This window comes from Alligator mississippiensis, chromosome 4 (assembly GCF_030867095.1).
Source record: "Alligator mississippiensis isolate rAllMis1 chromosome 4, rAllMis1, whole genome shotgun sequence".
Lineage (NCBI taxonomy): Eukaryota > Metazoa > Chordata > Crocodylia > Alligatoridae > Alligator > Alligator mississippiensis.
Genome location: NC_081827.1, coordinates 189,070,042 through 189,092,976, shown reverse-complemented (window position 1 = coordinate 189,092,976; position 22,935 = coordinate 189,070,042). Strand labels below are relative to the sequence as shown.

General features: G+C 41.2%; 1 protein-coding gene across 41 annotated transcripts in view; it reads left to right on the top strand.

Moving 5' to 3' along the window:
- Window positions 1–22,935, top strand: part of PCBP3 (poly(rC) binding protein 3) — a 248,019-nt gene that overhangs the window by 199,254 nt on the left and 25,830 nt on the right. For 23 of the 41 annotated variants that reach the window (XM_019492277.2, XM_059727205.1, XM_019492279.2 and 20 more), the window contains 2 exons: window positions 3,576–3,628; window positions 17,269–17,438. The exons of 2 other annotated variants lie outside the window; for them this stretch is intronic. In XM_019492277.2, coding sequence (XP_019347822.1) covers window positions 3,576–3,628; window positions 17,269–17,438 — 223 coding nt within the window. Of the gene's footprint in view, window positions 1–3,575; window positions 3,629–17,268; window positions 17,439–20,978; window positions 21,042–21,141; window positions 22,076–22,935 lie in introns of those variants that run through there. 16 more of the 41 variants (XM_019492281.2, XM_059727210.1, XM_019492284.2 and 13 more) reach the window with 4 other exon arrangements.

Sequence of the window (22,935 nt, the reverse complement as noted above, 5' to 3'; positions counted from 1 at the left end):
CAGAGGTGGAAAGGGATCTTGGAGTCCTAGTGGACTCCAAGATGAACATGAGCCGGCAGTGTGACGAAGCCATCAGAAAAGCCAATGGCACTTTATCGTGCATCAGCAGATGCATGACAAATAGGTCCAGGGAGGTGATACTTCCCCTCTATAGGGCGTTGGTCAGACCGCAGTTGGAGTACTGCGTGCAATTCTGGGCGCCACACTTCAAGAAGGATGCCGATAACGTGGAGAGGGTACAGCGAAGGGCAACTCGTATGGTCAAGGGCCTGCAGACCAAGCCCTACGAGGAGAGACTAGAGAAACTGGGCCTTTTCAGCCTCCGCAAGAGAAGGTTGAGAGGCGACCTTGTAGCTGCCTATAAGTTCATCACGGGGGCACAGAAGGGAATTGGTGAGTATTTATTCACCAAGGCGCCCCCGGGGGTTACAAGAAACAATGGCCACAAGCTAGTAGAGAGCAGATTTAGACTGGACATAAGGAAGAACTTCTTCACAGTTCGAGTGGCCAAGGTCTGGAACGGGCTCCCAAGGGAGGTGGTGCTGCTCTCCCCTACCCTGGGGGTCTTCAAGAGGAGGTTAGACAAGTATCTAGCTGGGGTCATCTAGACCCAGCACTCTTTCCTGCTTATGCAGGGGGTCGGACTTGATGATCTATTGAGGTCCCTTCCGACCCTAACATCTATGAATCTATGAATCTATATATTAGAGAGGTCTGGTCTAATATATAATAGATATAATTTCCCAAAGTGGGTTCCAGAAAGCCTCTTTAAATGTGAAGCTTTCTTTCAAAATATGCTTTACAGTTCACAGATGAGGGTTTACTTAAATTGCTGTTTAAAAGATTTCACAGAAACTGAAATTTGGCATTGTCCATGGAGTCAACAAAAAAAACTTTAAAAAAATAAAATGCTGACTTCACTGGGAGCCAACAGTCCTCACTGCTGCTGTGGCCCAGCTTCACAGACACCCGGGAGTGGAAGGCACTGGCTGGCAGGATGATTCGAAGGGCAATAGAAAAAATAACACCTGCCCCCTTGTCCTTCCTCCCCCCCGGGGCCTCTCTGCCAATCAGTGCCGAGAGGCAGGGCCACCTGAGTACATCTGTGAAATGTCCATGGAATTTGCTCATGATTAACCTGCAGAAATTGGTAAATCTAACCATGATTTAAGTAGACGCTTATCCAGAGGTCTCAGTCTTGGTGAAAAGTGCTTTTCATCACATCAGCTTCAGCATGCTAAAGAAAATGGTGATATGTTACATTTAAAAAAAAATTACATGTAATTACTCTTCATTCTATCATTAGCTCAGTGTCATTTGCAGTTATAAACTTAATGCCAAAAGCTCCTGCTGTTCTAGTTTAAATTCTCACTTAAATCAATACTACGACCAGAGATGTAGCTTATTGGCTCATTCATTTTCTAAATACGTTTTATTGTTATCAACAAAACTAGAAGGAGGTTCTCTTTAGAGGTACAGAAAATCTTGATGGAAATAAAAAATGGCAAAACTAGATCATTACCTGCATAATTTTTATATGCTTACTAGAGTAACTGCAAACTATCCCATGGCATTTATGGGGTGATTCCATGCTGTGAATTGCACAACAGAATTCAATATTGCTGCTGTGTTATTCATAGCAACGTAATAAGTAACTGGCTTCATCTCTGCTAATTGGGGAAAATGGTAAAGCAGGAAGCATTTTCAGAACAGGAGAAGGCCACCTGGCTTTATATTATACACCTTTTTTGTTTCATCTCAGTTCCATTTTCCCTATTCTTTTTTTCCAAACCTGTGAATCCCCTCTTTCTCTACACATATACCCACTTAGGTTCATTTTTAAGATATTTATATTCTTTACCTTAAATCCCTTCCCTTATTGTTTATTATATATCTTAATTAAAAGTGTTGTAAATAAGTGTAAATTCGCGCTGGCCACCAGACAGCTTTGCTCTCCTTGTACAGCAAATAAGGATATAAAAGTCATTATCTCTGCCTTGAGTGAAGATGTAGTAATTTCATTTAAAGAAGCTAATGACGACATATTGCTTGGTCTTATACCAAGAGTATTATGAGATGCTGCTTAGTTACAGGCTATATAGATTCACTCCACTGCTTCCCATATTGATGGAAGTGTCCTGTATCATTTTGGAGAAACTGAAAGGAAATATATGTCTCTATACATATTGGTCACTAGATACAGTGTGTTTCTATGTGGTTTTGCAAGCATGCAGGCTCTAAAACTGAGCCTTATTTTATTGTGCTTTTCCTGTGGAGTAAGGTCTGATGGGTGTTGAATTATGTTAGTCAGTGCGTGTGCTGTACTTTGTCTTAGATTTATTGCTGTGTGTAAACCTATGGTGCTTTGACTCCCAGAGTTATATTACAGAACATGAAAAAGGATAACATCAAGGACTTCCACTCACAGTGTGTACTACTGAGTCAGGGTGGCCTCATACTCCATTTTTATACATTTATAAGCCCTTGGTGAAGAGACCTGCCAGAAGGGCCTATAGAAATACATTATTGTTGTGATGCAGCACTTCCACTTGTCCTAAGAAAGTCCATTCTTAATTTATCTGCTACATCTCCTCTCCTTGTCTGTTATCTTAAATTAATTCTTTTGCATTGATATGACTAGAATAGGGGTATAAAATCATCTGACCCCTGCAGACCAGATGAGTGGTGTGGAGCCAGTCCATGGGCAAAAGGACTGGTACAGGGCTGGTTCCGCAAGCTATATCAGGCCTATGGACTCCCTCTCTACACATGGCAACTTCTCCAGGAGCCACACTGCATATGGTGCCTGCCCTGGACTGGCCAGGGCAGAGCTGTGTGCAGCATGGGTCCCAGGCCAGCAGGGGCAGTTGCTGTTTGTGGAGTACAGGTCAATTCAGACCTAAGGGCAGCACCATGTTCTGGAGGATGGGTCATATCTTTGACAATTCTGGACTGGAGAGTTTTGTAGGGTGTATACTTCTTACCCCTTGAAGACACAGTCATGATGAAGTATTTCTATTATACTGGGTTTCTTCTTTCTAATAGGATTTCTCACTTGCTTGCATTTGCTTACAAACTTCCTTGCATAAAAGGCATACATTATTTTTCATTGGTAGACTTGCAGCAGAGCACACAATGTTGCTTATTTAGTCTACCTGGACATTACTCAGGTGGTTTTATAATTTTGCACTTTGTCTTACACTAATCTTGAACCATTTTGCATTTTATATTTGAGGGAGGGAAGTATGAACCAGGTGCTAATAGTGAGGAGCTTTTACCTTTTAATTCCTGGAAGAAAGACAAAGCACTGGGAAGGCACTTCTAGTCCCTGATGCTTAGTTTGGAAGCTGTGAAGTTCATCTGGAAGGGTTAGGGATTTCAGCAGACCAGGTAACGCTGTAGGAGAGAGATTAGTAATCGTGTTCCTTGTCATTATACCAGAATGTGTTGTCCCCTTCCCCTCCTGGCCCTGAAGCAGTGCACAACATTTGTAATGTCTGCTATTTTGGTAAAAATCAGGAAATGCATAGCTTTTTGTTTGCAAGCTATAACCATTTTCCCTTGCATATGCTCAGGTTTGGATGCCAGTCCCCCGGCCAGTACTCATGAACTCACCATTCCCAATGATGTGAGTATAGCACCTTTGAATGCTCTCTGTGCCTTGATTTATAAATATATAAAAATGAGAAATAAATCACTTAAATAGCGTTAGAACAAACAATTCATTCCCTAAATCCAGCCATATCACTTGAAGAAGGTTGCTTCTTCATGCAGAATGATTATTGGGCAGATTAAAGGCATTTAAGAGTGTGTCAGTATGACTGCCCTTTTTATATCTTTGCTAGTGTAAAATCTCATTCATATTTCTTCTTTAAAATGAATTTAGTGCTCATGAAATCTGCCTGTTGATTGCTCTAGAGAATGAAGACTTTAATAATCCACAACAGGTGCAGCTGGAGAAGCACCGCAGACACTTCATATTGTCTCACCAATGTGCCTTAACTATAACTACCTCTGGGAGGAGAGGACATCTGCCCTGACAGACTTTTTGCTGTGCATCAATAGGACTGGTTTAATTTACTGAAGATAAAGTTGAAAGGGGATTAATCACAAATTTATGCTGATCTTATAAGGAAAGGGAGACCCCAATATTTACTTTAAAGAATTGGCAGATGTGTAGAAGGAGAGGAATGAAACTAGTGATAATTTTCAGCAGTAGAATACATGTAAAATCCTTTCTGTGAATTTTGCATGATGATTTTTAAATAAATGCTCACAACCTTGTTTGTGTTCCATCAGCATTTGAGCTGTTGAGTGTTACAGATACAAGCATTGGTGTGCAGTGAATTTCAAACTCACATGCTCAGATATTCACAGAAGTGAAACATTAAGGGTGAGATTCTCAGCTTAATTTCCCACATATGTGAGACACACAGCGGCCCCTATGGTGCACACAGAGGAGTCTGGGATAAATACTTGGATAGCATGGGGTAGGCTTAGCTGGCCATATATTACTTGCTCCCCAACTCCAGTTGAAGACAGGGAGGCAAAAGGTAGAAGGTATGACACTCCATTGAGCCTGGATGGGCACAATGGTTCCTATGGGACTATTGCAGACAGTAGTTGTTGGGGGCCATTTTAATCCCATCCCCCTCCCCACTTCAGAACAGGAGGAGCAGAGAAATAATCTAAAATTATCTGTTCTGTCCCTTTTCACCAGCACTCTCCTTAGGTGGGCCAAAGCTAAACTCGACCAGTCCAGTATTTGTACCAGGTGTTCACCTAGTTAAGAAACAGAAATGCACCCCGTGCAGGTGAAAATTGCAATTGCAGCTCAGTGTCATGAAAGTTTCCCAATTTAAATTTGGTTTGCATATCTTTCAACACTGTGCCATATTTTCCTCTAAAACTCCCTGTGTGTAATGTGGGGCTTGAGTTCTTTTAAGTCCAATGAAACACATTTTCATATCCCTCTTTCCTATTCGTGCAGAATACAAACCTTGCCTCTTGTTCATAAAGGAATAAATATAGGTGAGACAGGAGATCACTTTACAACATCAGGGGAGGGTTGTCCCCTCTACTGCAGAGTGGTGTGAGCTCTCAGGAGTTGAGAGAGTAAGCTGTGAGTTCCATAGTTGTTAGGGACTGGAAGGGACCTTATAGATCATCGGGTCCAGCCCCTCTGCACTTGGGCAAAAAAAACTACTGGGATCAGATGACCCCAGCAAGATGGGCGTCAAGATGCTTTTTGAAGATTGTCAGGGTGGGTGACTGTACCACTTCTTGGGGGAGCTTGTTCCAAAATGATTCTCTTTTCCAATGGCCCAAAACTTGAGGTGGTGTGTATGCGTGTGTTTATCTGTTATGGCTACTTTATCTGAGCCCTCTTGATCATGTAACAACTGTAGTATGAAGAAATCCTATTTTATAGGGGAGTGGAGGAGCTGAGGGACCCATTCAAAGTCTTAAACACCTGGTGACTTTAAATGTACCTTTTTCATAAGATCATTGTAAAACACCCCTCCTATTGGGGAAAAAAAATAGTATTATGAGGCAATGCTTTAATGTAACTACCTGGAGAATTCTACTTACTTAGAACATGTGAGAGACAACCTTCAAGCATGATGGTGCTATGATCAGCTTCTTCTAGAAAAAAATCCTTTCATTTAATACACAAAGCTGCAGAGAACCTTGAAGTCTTTTATGCCTTAGAAAGCTATTATGATGATCTCTCCAGGGCTAGGGACAGACATTACACAAAACCGGCTTAAGTGATTGGAAACTGATTTAAACCTGTAACAGAACAGATGTTCGGTGCACATAAACCAGTTTGAAAATGGCTGAAACTGGTTTAAAATAAACCTGGTTAAATGTAGTATCAGACTTAACTGATTTGGGTCAAACCAGTTTATGCAATGTCTGTCCCAGATCCCTTGCTGGTTTAAGATAAACCTGATTCCCCCAGCATCCCAGCATGCTCTCTGGGCTGGGTGGGGCTGTCTGCTCCACAGCAGGGCTGACCCCTCCCCTCTGCTCCCTGGCTGCAGCTCTGGCAAGACTGAGGGCTGCTTCCCACCCTTCCCCTCGCCACTCCCTGCTAAGTAGGAATTCCCTCCTCCCCTCTGCCTTGATGAGAGGTGTCTGGTAATGTCCCTCTGTTGCTTTCTTAATTGGGTAATAAACACTGAGCTAGGGATGATAAACACTTGTTATCAATTCCCTGCTGATCTAATCAGAGCATTCTGCCTGGGCCTGGCCACGCCCCTCCTCAGCTCAGCTCTATGGAAGCAAAGGGGGGCTGCTATAGCATCCCCCAACTTCTAGCCTGAGCCACTGCAGGCATGTGCCTGCATGTCCAGGATGTCTGCGCAGTTACAAAGTGATTTAGCCTAGCCAGGTTAGACTAACCTATAAAGATTGAATCAATTCAGGCTCTGGCTTTTTAAATATCTGTCCCTAGCCCAGTGGACTAGGGTGAGAAGCAACATTGCTAACACAATTAGTCACTGGACACTTTTCAAATTTGCTTTTGTTCCTAGGGTTAAGTAAATCCGCTTTGGAGATGGCTAGGAGCTTTCCTGTTTCTGATTGCTGTTGACTCAGTGAGTTGAGTTATCTAGGTATTTGAAACATAAATTACACATGGCTTCTGTAAAGATTAGGCCATGTTTTGCAGCAGGATCCATTTTAAATAAGTAACAGTTCTCTGTAAAGGTAATGCCAAAATGATTGTCATGTGTCCCTTTAAAGAACTCAGAATTGCAGTCAGTAGAAGTCAAAAACATCATACAGGGTTTATCAGATGTTTGCCACACCCAGTAATTTGAAATTTTTTTTTTTTTTTTAACTTTATACCTTTCAGTGGCCAGAATGATTTTGGCCACTAAGTTTTACCCTAGACAAAAGAGGCTGCTTTGAAGTCTTTTCAAATTCCCTCTTTTATCTGTGTCTGGAGATGACAAGCTGGCTTGAGCATCTCTATCTTAGGGTGAGTAATATAACAGTTTTTTAGCAGATGTGGACCAGGTTTTCCTTGCGTTACAGAGTAAAGCAACACCAGAAATCAAGGGGTGAACACCCTTGTTTTTTGGAAATTCTGCTTGACTGATTCTCATGCCCATTCCCATTTTTTAAAATGATTTAGTATACTCGTTGTTGTTCCTTGTTTAATTATGTTTGATGGGTGAGAAGAGGCAGGAGAGTATAATAGAAGGCAGTATTTTTTGGAGGAGGACTAATTTCAGAAAAGCTCCACTTACGACATTTTAAAGTATGTATTTTCTAATCAGGAGACTTCCATCTCAGTTTAACTTTTTACAAGTTCAAAGTGCAGAAAATCATCAGCTATGCTGGAACAAACAGGGACTAGGAGCAGTAAACAAACATTTCTCTCACCCCTGAAATCATTGCAAGACCTGACTGGAAAGAAAGACAGAAACATAGAATCCTATAATCATTAAAACAGGGCTAGAAAAGACTTCAAGAGGTTGTCTAGTCCAACTACTTGCTCAAAACAGAATCAGCCCTGACTGAACATCCTATGCAAAAGTTTGTTTAACCTACACTTAAAAACATCAATGACAGCCGTTCCATGACCTCTGTAGGTTATCTGTTCCTATGTCTAATCACCTTCATAATTAGGATTTTTTTTCTAATATCCAATCTCCCTGCGGAATTTAAGCCTATTAATTCTTGTCTTGACCCCTTTGGAAACAGAGAGCAATTGATCACCATACTCTACTTTCAGTGTTTTCTGAGTTTGAAAATTGTCTCCAAATCTCCCATCAGTCTTATCTTCTCTAGGGTATATAGTCACAATACTTCCAACCATTCTTCATACATCACATTTTTTCACTCTAAACTTTTTTTTGTTCTTTTCTGAATTCTTTCTAAGTTGTCCATGTCTTTTTTTTTTTTTAAGAAAAGTGTGGTGTCCCAAACTGGTGCCTCACTAGTGCTCAATAGAGTGGAAGAATTGTTTTGTGCATCTTGCACATAACATTCTGCTTCCCAACCCAGTATGCTGTTAGCATTGTTGCATGCTGTAAACATTGACTCATATTCAGCTTGTGACCCACTGGAACCCCTCAGATCTTTTTCTGCAGTACTGCTGCTTCCAACTAGTCAGTCCTCATTTAGTATTTTTGTATTTGATTGTTCCTTTCTGTGTGTAGCACTTTGTGCTTCTCTTTATTTAATTTTATCTTATTTGTTTCAGAGACTTTTCCCAGTTAATCAAGGTCATTTTGAATCCTAACTTTGTCCTCTAAGATACCTGTAATCCTATTCAGCTTTGTTATTTGTATATTTACTACATTTAGACTCAGTTACCTAATCTATCTCACTAATGAAAATATGGAACAATACTGACCTAGGACAGACACCTGGGGAACCCAGCTTGATAGTTACCCCCAATTTGGTGTTTCCTGGCCAGTTGATAATGGCTTAATTATAAAAACATGCTATGCTTTGCAGCAACAAGTATAGAGGACCCTTTTCCTACGGTCTTCAACTTTGCACATTCTTCAGTTAAAATATCAACCATGAAACTAGGTCTGTGGATTGGGGTTTTTTATTCTTGTAGCTATCATACATGAGGCTGAACTAGTATTTCATTTGATATGCAGAAGCAAGCTCCAGTGTTCATGGCAAACTGATTTCAGGAAAAGAACATCTTTAAGGTATCCTACTGGGATACCAAAACCTTCCCCTGCTCCACAGCACATGTAATTCTATTTTTGGTTTCATCATCAATAACTCAGCAGTAGGGCAGTAGCCCCAGGAAGTGAAAACCATTCATAGACTTATGCTTGGTTCTGTTGAACAAAACAATTCCTATAAGAATAGATAGTAATGGTAGTCCAATCGAAGTGGGAAGCATGGGAACAAAGACGTACCTCAGAGGGAGCCCCACATCATCCCTCTGAGGTATGTCTTGGTTCCAGTGCTTCCCACTTTGATTGGACTGCTATTACTTTTTATACTTGTATGAATTGTTTAGTTTCCATATATCCTGTGGTTGAGTTAGAGCACATGTTTTAGACACACACATCCAGCCTTGATTTAAAGACTTCAAATGATGGGAAATTCACCATATTCTCTGAAAAGCTGAAAATAATTGCCTTATTTGTAGTCTGGGTTTGTCTATCTTCAACGTCCAGCACTTGTTGTGTTTTTGTCTGTTAGTAGCTTAAATGGCCCATTGCTATCAGAAATGTTCTCCCCATGTGGATTTTTTTATACTGTATCATGATCCAAATCTCCTCTTACTCTTGGCTGACCTAAACAGAGAGACCCTGTAGCCTCTCAGCCTAAGGCAGATTTTCTAAATCTGATATCATTCTTTGTTCCCCTTTTCTGAGCCCTTTCTACTTGACCAACATTCATTTTGAATTGCAGATGCAAGAACTAGACACACAGCGTCCAGTAATGGTCTTGCCAATGTCATACCCAAAAGTAATAACATGCTTCTGCTGCTATTCAGTATTGTTCTGCTTGTACTCAAGGCTTGCAGTAACCGTCTTGGCCACCATACCACACTGGGAGCTCATGTTCAGTTGGCTGTCCAGCAGGACCTCCAAGTCCTTTTCAGAATCTCTGCTGTCTAGGATAGTTTCTCAACCTGTTAAATATACAAGACCTTGCGCAAAGTGATGTTATGAGTCTGTATATGGCTGGTTTTCTTTCCCTTTTTTAACAATACTTAATCAACAGCCAGTTTCCAGATGAAGGGGACCTGGCAGAGTAACATAAGTCACGTTCTTATATTAAATGTAATTACATCAGTCAGCAAATAATTTTAATACTCCTTAATGTGTGTTCAGTATGAAAGCAAGGATAATAAACGTTCAGGTAAGAAGTTGTCTCTAGTTATATAAATATTGACAAAAAGAATACAGCAGCTGCCATTTCAGTGCATTAAAATGAAGAATTGCAAGGTGAATGGCTTGAAAATGAACTTAAATTTGTCTTCAGAATAGAATGCGCACATCCAGATGGGATTTACACCCATATGCATCCAGTAGCTTGGTTGCTAATTGATTTATACATACAAGTCCTATTGGCCCATCAAGAGAATAAAGCTTGCACACAAAAATGACAGACAGCAAATTGATAAGACCCCTGAGGCCCATTTGGAAACTGGGCCCTAAAATTGTTCTGAAGTCAAATCTGATTTTCTTATTCTTTAATGTACATATATTTTTAAATAAAAACATTCTCACTTTTACAACTTTGCTTGTTAACTGCTTTCACCCTGATTCATCCAAGAGTATTAGCTTAAACAAAACTTTGTGTCTGCTTACATTCAGTTGAAGTCAAATGAGCACACCTACTCTAAACTAGCTGAGGCACTTGTCCCATATTTCTTGAGAAACATTTTGGAGAATATAAGGTCTCTCAGCCTTATGGTCTGGTTTTGCCTCTCCAGTAGGTACAGGGAGAAGGAATGTATGCATGGGACAGGGTGGGGTTAAACAAGAAAATGCATGCCTTCACCTCTTGATGAGACATTTGGGTGAAGGAATCCTCTTTATGAGGGGAAAATGACTCCAATGGTAAGTGACATACCTATTTTCTTCTAATTATTTAACCCTGCTAAGCATCTTCAGTTTGCCTGAGTATGGAGAGAAACTGCAAGTGAATAAAACCCTGGAACCTAAATCAAGTCCAACTTCAGGTCCTAAACAGAATGTGATGGAAGGACTCTGTAATTTTGACCAAGATCCATTTTGCAATGGCAGCACATACACTGTAGATAATTTAAGCATGTGAGAAGATATTTGTATAATTATGGCTGATGGTATTTAAAACAGCAGCATGTATACCACCTACTACCCTGATAAACAGGTGGTAGAAAACCTATCCATACAATAACAGCAGACATTCTCCTCCTAGACTACCAGTCTAATCTCAGCTACAAAATTCCTGGAAAAGAAGATACTTTCAGCAATTACTTTTTTTCTAAAGGACAAGGTCATAGTGAGAAATGAATCAAGAATTTAGGTGGACATGTGAACTACATCTTAAGCCTTAAAAACCTCCACGGGTGGAGAGGCAGCGGAACCTCCATCCTTGCAGGTTTTTAAGGCCCAGCTTGACAAAGTCGTGGCTGGGATGATCTAGTTGGGGCTGGTCCTGCTTTGAGAAGGGGGTTGAACTAGATGACCTCCTGAGGTCCCTTCCAACCCAATGTTTTTATGATTCTATGGTATCTTGCAATACCAGATACAGATTTTTGTCAGCTATATTTGCATTTTTCTTCAAACAATGCTGTTTCCAAGTTATGGCATCTAAACTTTGTATCATAGTATATCTAACTGTGCATCAATAACTTGGTGACTGGCCTGGCAACTGTATACTGGGCTGGATTCTATAAACAGGGTTTATTTTGACTTGCTGAGACTCAGGTAAAGAAAATACTTCCATTCTGTGATACAGGCAAATAACACCTCCCTTGCTGACCTCCCTTTCTGCATGTGCAGTGCACCATTTAAGGGCACCTGTACGTATGCCAGATGTCTGCTTCAATACATGCTAATTAGCACACGTTGGAGCAGACTTGATTAATTGAGTCTTTTGGAATGTGCTAATTAGCACACTCCAGCAGCCTCTGTATCAACTGAAGTTTGTTTGAATTTTAGGCAAAGCACCCCCATCGCCATTTTGAAGTGCAGGATGATGAATACATGTGACACTGTGGGCACTTGAATTACAGTAGCTCTTGGAGTCACTCTAATTAAAGTGTTCCCCCCTCCACCCCAGAGAACATTTAGAGATGCCCTTAGATCCTAGAGTTAATTTTGCTGTTAACGAGTGTTTCCTTGTTTATATGCAGAAATTAAATGGATAAACTTACTATACCAGAACATCAGCTAAGAATACTATGAACATCAGCTAAGAACTACTATGAAACTATGAAATAGTTACTAGGCCCTGTGGCTGCAAGGAGAACTTTCTGATTATGAATCTGTGATACTGAATTGCCGAGTCATCAGGTAGCTTAAGATGATTACTCTAAGACATGTGAAACAGACCTTTTTGCCTCCGTGAAGTGTTGACTCTGAAGCCTGGAATCGGTTAAATGCCAGCTTTAATTTTTTCAGTGTAGACCATTTTCAGGCAAGCATCCTTTGAGTGCCGGTCCATATTTCTATTCTGCTATGATGCAACTGCATATGTACCTCAAGTACTCAAGCATGGAGACATTTTTGTGTTAGCAGTACCCAGAAAGCTTCCATTTACTCTTCCTCTCCAGGCTAATACCAAGGCAGTAGACACTTCCTGCTCCCCAGTTCCTTTCAGCTGCCTGAGCTCAAGGCAGTATTTCTCTGCAGTCTGTTTCAGATTTGTCTGACCATTTTTCAGACCCAACTTGTTCTACCCTCTTTCTTCTTTTTGTTCATCCAAACAAATTCTGGTTTGCCTTTTCTCATTATTCTCCTTTGTGATTCTGGTCTCCATCATTTCACCACTGAAACATGAGGCTCTCCTAGCCTACTCTTCTACCTGAGTGAGGTTTCTTTTTTTCCCATGACTCTGACCAGGCTTCTTCTTCCACACTTGGCATGGCTTCAGGCTATTTCTCTGCTGAAAGAGGGCTGTGCCTGCTATGGATGAGTATGGTAAGGTGCTTTTGCTATTTAGGGGAGTCTCATGTCCCAAAGGTTTGCAATTTTTTCACTTTTTGACTTTGGAAGATCATGAAGAAGTTAGACTCTAGCAAGTCTACAGGGTTAGTTGCTAACTTCAGCATGCAGGAGTCAGGTGAGCAAAGATACTGCAGAGGTGCAACTTCCTTTTTGAGAATAGGGGTCTCATTGGCAGGACCTCTGGCAGTGCAAGACCAGTTCAAAGGGAGGATCCCAACCCAGGGTTTTCCTTGAATGTGTCTTCATGCTGTCTTCACCTCCCTGCCCCCAACATAAGACTTCACAACTATACAGGCATGTTGAAGACGCTCATAAATGCCCCAGGACAGATTTCTGGTTCCAGATAATCTGCCTCAACAGTGCCTATACAGCATAAAGACAAGTGCCCCCTCTGACATTTATTCATTATAAAGCCAATACTCCAGCACTGCCTTCCATCCTGGCACCAACGGCTTTGGCAGTAGTGTCAGTTGCTCCATTGATGTGCATATACCTCAGTGGTTTCCTGCTACACCATTGCCTCCAGCATTTCTGACATCTGTGGTGCCACCTCACCTCACTGAACCAAATGATCTCACTGTCTAGCCAAAACCAGTTTCTGCTGTTCTCCCTGGCCTGGCTGGCACTAAGATCCATCACCTCCATTTCTGGTTTGTTAAGGAACTGTCCCTGGTTCCAGATACATCAACACTACCAAATGAGGTATTCTCATCTGACCATTCTTTCAGCCTCTGGACAACCATCACATTCTTGATTTCTGGCCCAGTAGCCACAAGAATGAATCTCTGAGCTGCACATTCAAGAGGCAGCTCTCAGGATGCATCCCATCACCTGTGATCATGGCCTTCTGTCTCAGCATCACAGGCCGTTCATGCTCAGATCTTGGGCTTTGTGTCCACAGCATAAGAGGACTTTGCAGACCCAGTGGCTAGAATGGAAAAGCTTCTTTACACTAAGGTACTTTCTTCTTCCTCTCCTAATGAGATGTCCCTCATTCATCATCACTCTGTAAGGACCCAGTTAGCGTCTGAAGGGGGAGGTCCTGTTTCTCTCCTCCTAACTATCACTGACAGTTATGAAGAAGTCTCTCCACAAGGTTAGGGGACAGATGTGAATGCCTTTCAAACTCAAGCTTGTGCATAGAAGCAAAACTACATGCCAGTATCTCAGAGCTAAAATCAATCCAAAGAGCATGTTGATTATTGCTACATCATATTGTGGGATATTACATCCAGATTATAATGGATATAATCACCATAATGCTTATAAATATAATACAAACAGGGAGGAGGATGCAAGACTTTCCCTCTTTGCTGGTAGGTAAGCAGGCAGCCTCTGGAACTAGCACATTCAACATAGGATATATCCATCAGCCACGTGCCTCCTGTGATTGTAGAATACCCAAGTGGATAGCTTCAGTAGGCCTATCTCTATATATTTACTGAGTGGGTGATCATGGACTGTGCACTACAGGAAATTTTCTGGAAGGCTGACCTTTTTTCCTTAGACAGCCACAAAAAGTGTTACATCTTCTTCTTCAAGGGAGGATTCAAATAGAGCTTATTCTCCAACACTTTTTCATGCTATGCTTAGAGAACTTCTTTTATACTTTTCACCTATTCCTCTAAGTCAGCAAGTGCTATAGAAGATGCACCATGCCTCCACATGACTAATCTTGCTGTCCTCAACTTGGACAAGACAGTTTTTGTTCCTAGATTTTCTATGCATGTCTCTACCACTGGTCCCAGACCTGCTCTCCCAGTTCTTCCTGGAGAGAAGACACTCCATGTGGATCTGTACACTCTGTATTTCCCAGCCTGGATACTGGATGGTCTTCAGCAATTGAATAGGCCTGCTCCTCCCCTGACAGAGCTGTTCCCATCCATAGCAGGAGAGACTCAACCAGACAAATGTAACTGCCTCAATGGCAACACTTTTGGCTTGGTGCTATATGAGATCTCTTTCTCCCCACAAAGCTTCCATTCTGGCCATTTTAGAGTCTCTGTTAGAGCTGAAATATGGTGACTTGTTCCTGAGCTCTGTCAAAGTGTACCTATCTACTGTCTCAGCTCACCACCCACCTGTGGACAGTCTGTCTATCTTACCTTGGTTTTGAAATTGGCTTTAAAGCTCAACCAAGATATTCTCCAGTAGAAGATCCAGTACCTCAGTGAGAGCTAAACATGGGTTTACTGCCAAAATGGGCTCACTATTCAAACTGATGACCATCAACTTGCTACTCCATTTGCCCCTGAATCTGGCATTCTTGATGGTCACCACTTTGGTAAGAAGGGTGGGTGAAAACCAGGCAGTCGTGGCAGATTCCCCCTCCCTCCCCCTTAATGAGGAGAGCTTGCTGTTGGCAGTCAGAGCCCATAACATCCCAGACAACTTTGGTAGACTCACTCTGGAACATGTCCATCACAGATATTTGCAAGACAGACTAGAGCTTTGAAAACACGTTCACCAAGCACTGTGCTGTTATTGAGGCCTCCAGACCAGATATGACAGTAGACAAAGCAGCCAATCCAGTTATAGTTTACTTTAAACTCTGAGACCTGCTGCAAGTGATTCAGGCATTGTTCTGGAGTCACCCACAGTGGAAAGTGCATATGGACAGGCACTCAAAACAAAAAAAAAGTGCAGTTATTCACCAGAACTTACTAGAGTTCTTTGAGATGTGTTAATCATGTCCCATGTCCTGTCCCTTCTTGGAGTCCCTGTCACTCTGGGATTCTGTGGTTGAGGGACCTGAGAAGTAAGAAGAAGAGACTGTCCTTTCTAACCCCTGTATTGAGTGCTTGCTGGACGAGGTCAGGTGCATAAAGTGTCCAAATTCAAGTGTTCAAGGTGCATGCCCACCTACAGTGGAATATGGACATGGTTGACACATCTCAAAGAACTCCAGTTATTGTTCATTACTTTCTCTATATTTTGAGCAGAGCTTTTATTTCTTAATCTTATTCTGTTTGTACCTTATGTTATTTACCATTTAGTTTCTATGTCAAGAGAGAATGCCATTAATCAAGGTTAGAAAAAATGTACAGAAGAATTACCTGACCTTTGTTTCAGTAATTCTAAGGGGACCTGAGAGATCACTGTAAATAATCATATCTTATTTTAATTTAATTTGAAAATTTGTTGCAGATCTCTTTGCTATCTGTTAGATTTAATACCAGAGCCATTTTAATGGCCAAAGTTAGCTTTCCTTGGCTGCTGAGCACATAATATAGATCTGGAATTAGACAAATTTTCTTCTCTTCCATGTACCTTAGATTTCCATTCTGCCAGTTTTCTTATATCCAGCAACATAGAAATAATCCAGCAACGTTCAGAAATTCTCCTCCCACCTTTCTCTTATACAATTTTCTCTCCTTTCTCACATTTTTTATCCTTTCTTTGTTTGTATCATTGATACATTGTCCATTGGTGGCCTCTGGGAAGGAAGTTTGTGATCTCATTATTGTAATAAGGAGACAGGTACTCTTTCTTTAAACATCCTGCTCTTGATGGCACTCTGATATGAGATGCTATTAAGTAGGAATGGGCATGGAGACATTAACCACCTTCTCATCCCCAAAGGATTTTCAGAAAGGAGGGAAGATTCAGGAATATTGAGAACTGTTGCGAGTCCTAAACTGCTTGTGTCTGTAATATATCTTCCCTGGGTGCCTCTACATGTGCACCAGACTGTGCAATAACTGATGTTACTGTGCAGTCCGGATGGCACTGGATGGGTCTTTTCCCATGCTACTGCACAGTAGCATTGGCATCATGGTTTGTGCCTGCTGATGCTACATCACTGTAGCACTGGGCTACAGGGACATAGCGTCTTGTGTAGACACATCCCCTGTGTGTATATATAGGACTTCAGTCTCTAGTGCTGTCAACCTGCTACACTTTCCTCTCTCTCTGTCTGATATTCACCTCTGTGAGCCCATGTTTCTTTAGCCTTATTTACCTTGAGACCTTTAGGCTTTGCTTGCCAGGGGGTTGTTCAGTGTGGACAGAGAAATTGACCCAGGATAGTGTTAGGGTCGAGACTGGCCAGTTCATATGTAGTCATAGTATAAATATGTTTAAAACAATGTGAAAGAGCAAGGAGGACCAGATGATGCCTGTGTTAAAAGTTCAGTAACAGAAGAGCTACTTAGCATTTTGTACAAAGTTACTCTCCCTAAAGTTAAGTGTGCAATAAAAAAGATACAACATTTCATCTTTGATTGGTTCTGAGCCTGGGTGAGGAAACACCAGAAGATGAATTTGGTAGCATAGCTCTATTTTCCATATCTTAAACCTTCAGTGCTAGTTTGGCATAATTTTAGCACAAGTACAAGTCTCTGCTCAAATGAGAAAAAGGACTGGAACAACATCAGGTTGTTGCAGGTCAGCAAGAAGTCACAATGGCAAAGATGTTGAGGGAAGTTGCTCCTGTTATATGTGGCTTGCACCAGTGCTTTTAGTCTCTTGCTTTCATGAGCATTAAAGTCATTCACACCTTTAAACAAAAACAAGTGGCCCACCAACCCTTTGACCTTCACCGTGTAATCATGCTTGCATCCTGCGAGTTACTGTCTGAGGATCCACTTTAAGAAATTCCCTCCATACTTTTTTCTAGCTAATAGGCTGCATAATCGGACGCCAAGGGACCAAAATCAATGAAATTCGACAGATGTCTGGAGCGCAGATCAAAATCGCCAATGCCACAGAAGGTTCATCGGAACGTCAAATTACCATCACAGGAACCCCAGCTAACATCAGCCTTGCCCAGTACCTCATCAACGCCAGGTGAGATGTGCTAACCAAGGCCCCATTCTTTCACCCCAGTCTTTATGACCTCTTTGTAAAAGAGAAGCCGATTAAATAAGACATACAAAACTCAGACAGTAACACACACCCCAAGCATCACATTCATCAGTCTTCATTAGGTTTCAGGGCAGCGTATTAAGTGAACACACTGGTGATTTACTGTATGTTGATACCTGAAGTGAATGTGAATATTATGTTATTATTTTGGATTCTTCTGCCAGGAACACTCTGAAGGGCAACTCATAACCAACCTCTCGATGTTAGTACTCATGGCCACAACCAGTATTTTGCTTCAGTTGTGGGCCTGTTAACATCTTCCTAAGTCATACGCCATGCTTGAAAGCGCTTGTGTGTAATCAGACTGAGTTATTTTCTGCAGAAACATGGCAATTTCTCAGGCAGGGCATAGGGAGTGATTTGTTTTGGTGTGGAGAGGACATAGTTTGAACCCAGCAACTTTGGCCACATCACAAGACCGTAAGGAACAGAAGACACTAAATGATAAGTTCTTGATACCTCTTCTACATGCTTCCAGGATTCATAAATGTCTTCCCCTTCAAATGAATATATTTAAAGTAACAAATCCAGTAAATAAATAAATTGAAGTAGCCTGTTTATTTTCATTTAATAATAGCACATATGCAATAAGTTTGACCTGCAGACATTTATTAATTGAACATATTGAAAATGTTCACCATCAGCATTGACCCAGATTAAAGTCAGGACACCTGAATATGGTTTACTGGTTTAAGGATGTATTAAGTGGCACCTATTCATGGAAAAAATGAGTGTGCAAGTATGGACTATTTAGTAGAATATACTTTTTAGAAAGCAGACAATTTGGGAGTAAACAGTTGAGTTTATCCAAGAGTGTGACCTATATTTGAGGTTTTTGGGGCACTTGGATTTAGTCAGATCTCTTGGATATGTGTACAAATAGGTAGATAGTAAGATAGGGTGAAGGGTAACCTGAGGGGAAATGTGAGTCTTATCTTCTGGGATATCCCCTGAAAAAAATGCATTGTGCTGAACTAAAAAAAAACTGGTTAGTTGCAGAAGGGATTGATGCAACTAAGACGACTTTCAAATCTTTCTACGCTGGGCGGAGCATGTACCATGCCATCACATGTCACTGGGATTTTAGCATTTATCCAACATGCCTGTTGACTTATTATATTATTCCACGTGTCCTAGAAGTGATTTATTTCTTAGTAGCTATGTGATGACTTTGGTGCTCCTTATGGTGAGGGACTGATAGCACTGCCTAGATTGGGTGTAGTGCAGGTAGGCTTTGTGCAAGATTTCTTTTCATATGTAGTTGTGCCAACTAACCTCAGCTCTGACCTGTAGCAACCTCCACCATTCTATTCGCACCCCTCCTTCCCATACCACTGTGCCAAAGCACCTTTATTTTGACCTGTAGAAGCTTTCTGTTGTTCAAGTCCTCCTTCTCTCCTGAGCAGAGACTAACAGTTCTGCCTAAATCTCCTTCAAAATCTGTGTGACCTTCCCACCTACAAAGCAACACTTTGAGAACAGTGTTTAAGTTGCTTTCAGAGAATTTTCCTTAAATTCTGACTGCCTTTTAAAGAATCCCTCCTTTTTTTTCTTTGCAGGTTTTGGCTCTTAACTTTACAGATAGGCACTATGTGCTATGAATAATCCAGAGGAGATGGGTTTTGGGACATAAAAAAATATGTCTTATCAGACTCTCCCAGCTTTAAAAATCTAAGGCAATATCAAGATGCAAAGGGGAATTTAGTATTTATAAACATTTTGCAGATAGGTTTGCTACATACCTATTTATACCTAAGGTGACCACATGTCCTGGTCTGGCAGGAACAGCCCTGGATTTTGAAGGCTGGTCCCAGCTGGTTGGTAAAAATTAAAATGAGAGTCCTGGAATTGCAGGGGCACGGTCTGGCAAGGAGGTGTAGTAGCACGATGCACCAGGCAGCTCCATCTCCCCATTGGACTGCTCCCGCGCCTCTGTGCACTGGCTTCTGCCACTGTCTGCAGCAGCATCACTGACTTGGGGAGGAGGTAGTATTCCAGATGTCCCGGATTTCTTCATGGTCACCCTACTTATACCTAACACAGTCACAGAAGCAAAGACATAAAAAGCTAAGCCGTTTTACAGTACATAACAGTATAGCCCTGGAATGACTGTATATGCTGCCCCTGGAATGCTGGCCTCTAACGTCTACAATATCAGAACACAAGCAGACATGACAATGGATGTCCACAGCTACCAGGGTTGGGGCGGGTGGGAATAATCTGGTAAATAACCGTGTGTAGGACAAAAAAGGGAGCAAAGTTAAGGTTCTGATGTTGTCTGTGGTATAGTTCAGTTGTGGAGTTGTGGTCATGGTAAGGTATACCCTGTGAGAGAAGTAGGACATATACTGTTAGATGTCTGAGCTTTCCATTTCCTTGCTTTTGTGGGTTCTTATTAATTATATTGTCTGTGTAGCAACCTCTGCTGTCTCACGACAGAGATATTTGGAAACTAATTATTTTAATGCTTACGTGGTGGTAGGGAATAGTCTGTGAGGCAGTAAAAGTCAGACCTGGACACAGGCATGAGTGAGCCGGGTGGCTGCCCAGGGATCTAGACAGAAAGGGAGCCTAAAAATGAAAAAAAAATTTCAATTGCAAAAAAAGTTTTAATATTACATATATATGGAATGGGCAATGTTACCAATTGATAACAAACTATTTAAAGACATCGACCCCACAGATATGATAAAGACTTTTGCAACAAAAAAATCATTACCTCTAGGGAAGTGGGTGTCGTTACTAAAAGTTTCCCCAGGGCTGCCAGGAGTCTAGGTATGGTACTGGTAAAAGTGCTACTGACAGAGAACATTTTCTTTCTCAGCATCTGTACATGAGCCCTAACATGCTGTAGGGGAGTATCTGGCAGACAAGTGTAACTCCTGGCAGGCAAGGCTTTTTCATGCACCCAACAACATCAGTCAGGTTTCCATGTGCAGAGAGCCCTTCCTCAGCCAGTCAGGCTTGCTCATGCTCAAGACCTTGCATCTGACTTGTGTGCCCAGTGTAATAGATCTCAAAATATAATGTACATAAGTTGAAAATCACCCAAAATTGGATGTTAAAAAGCTTAGAATTATGAGAATTATGGCACTGCACACACAAACCTTATGTATGGGGCCTTGATCATGTGTTAGCCGTATAGCACTAGATCTTCTTGGGCCACCTTTCTACCAAACTTGGGATAAACAGAGACAGCGTTTTTAGGATTTGTACATCACCAATGGAAAGCAGAGCTGCCAAAAAACCTAATCCAGAGCTGAATTCAGATATTTCTCTAAAAGTTTATGAAACAATCTAGAACTTCAAAGGACACCAGAACTGAACACTGACATTTCACACTAATTGGCCACCTACTTTTAGAGAGAGGCAGGATTTTAAACCCATTTTAAAATGCAGCCCTAACTGTGGTGTTGCTGGCAGGAGTCTCCACAAAGTGGATTAATATAATGAATATTTCAGCATGGCAGATTACACTGGAGAAAAGGGAAGAATGAGTGGGATATAGCAGAAAAGAGGACAGTTGTGAGTATACCACAAAATCTTTTTCTTTTCTAATCCTGTGATTAAGTATTTGTTTTTATCTCTTCCCTTTCCCCTTTCTCTTTACCTTTGTCTATTCTAGGCTGACGTCTGAGGTCACTGGAATGGGCGCACTCTAATTTCTACCTATCATCCTTCATTCTGCATCACCTGACCCTCTCAAGCCAATGACACTCCACCCAGCTTGTATATCTGTATAGTTACTGTCTTCCCCTAATCTCCAGAGAAACTTTTTCTTTACTAACACACACCCACACACACACACACACACACACACACACACACACCATGTTCACACACACGCGTAAATGTTTCTTTATCAGTTCCATACCGTGATCCTAATGTTGGTCCTGAACTCTTTATTTATGGTCCAGGCCTGTACAGTGCTAATTATTTTAATAACCTTTTGGGGGAGGTTCCATTGGTGAGACTTCAGAAGAAGGTTGGTCTCTAGTGTCAGTTTAGCTTAGCTATTTTAAATTTGATTTGGCATTCTAACAGCACTTATTGTAGTGTATGATCTTTGATGCCATCTAGAGCTGTGTTTGCTTTGATATACTTATTTTCTCACAGTTATTCCATTGATGCTCCCATATTTTCATTTTGCTTGTCCTGGCTCACCTTTTAAACCTTTAATCCATGTCCTGAGAATATGGCATGGTTTTCCCCATGTTTTTTTGGAAGCAGAATGTGTAGGAGCCAATGAACCAATCTCACAGTCCCCATTGGTTCCCTCACAGGATATGCTTTTTCCAACATGGCAGGGTCCAGACAAGCCATATTTATGCCTAATAGAAGGGTGGGAAAGTCTAATTTTTTAACTAAGAAGTAATTGGGCCCAGGGAGGATTTAGTGATATGTAATTCAAAGCCACAGGGGCCTCTAATAGTATTCTGAAAACAAAACCCATCGAGAACTTTTGGACTTAGCTCAGGAAGCTCAAATCTCTGTGAGCCTGCTGTGTTTGTCATTGTTTGTATTCAATAAATGTCTGTGTGCAGCTCTGCTACCAATGAGCTCTGATTTCTGACTCTCTGTTCTTCCTACTGGATTCCTGGGATAAGCTTCTAATGCAATCCTTGGCTTGTGTCCCCTGCCATTTTTCTAGTTTGACTATGGAAATCTGGGGTCATTCACAAAACCTTCTAATTTTTTTTCTCCATAAGGTTCCCTTTGATTTATGCATTTCTTTAGAGATTGTGAATACTCTGAACCTTTTTTTTTTAAATAAAGGGAAAGCTTTTGTGCTGCAAAATAATTCCATTTTGCCTAAGATTAATGTATATCTTGTAGTATGAAAAAAATATTCATATCTGGCCCTCTTGTCTGGATGAATCTGCCATGGATCCTGCATCCTTACCTATTGTTCTTCAGACCCAGCCTTGTTTTCTGCTTCCAGGGTCTTGTCTTTGTATCTCTCCCCTACTTTTCATAAGGGAAAATTATATATTTTCCATAAATTTTTTATAGTGTACAGAGTGTATAGTATGTATTTTACTATATCATATATACAGAAATAAAAATCATAAATGGCAGAGCCAACCTAGCTAAAATATTTGTGCAATGCAATGCATTTTTGCATTGAAACATATGGGAATTATACTATTCTTCCTCCTGAGTTTCAGGATCTCAGTCCTTCTCTCTCTCTCTCTCTCTCTGTCTCTCACCCCAAAGCTCCACAAACACACACCCATAAATTCAGGATTTCTAGACGACCTCTCTTTTTCCATGACAGCTTTGCCATCTACTCTTTGGCCATCCTGTTTATAAGGCTCCTTATCTATCTGAGTTCAGATTCTGTGGTTGGAATTTGTCCTAATGTCAATGTTTCTGCACATGCTTGTTTTGTAGCTTTGCATCTGCCATGCACTGCAAT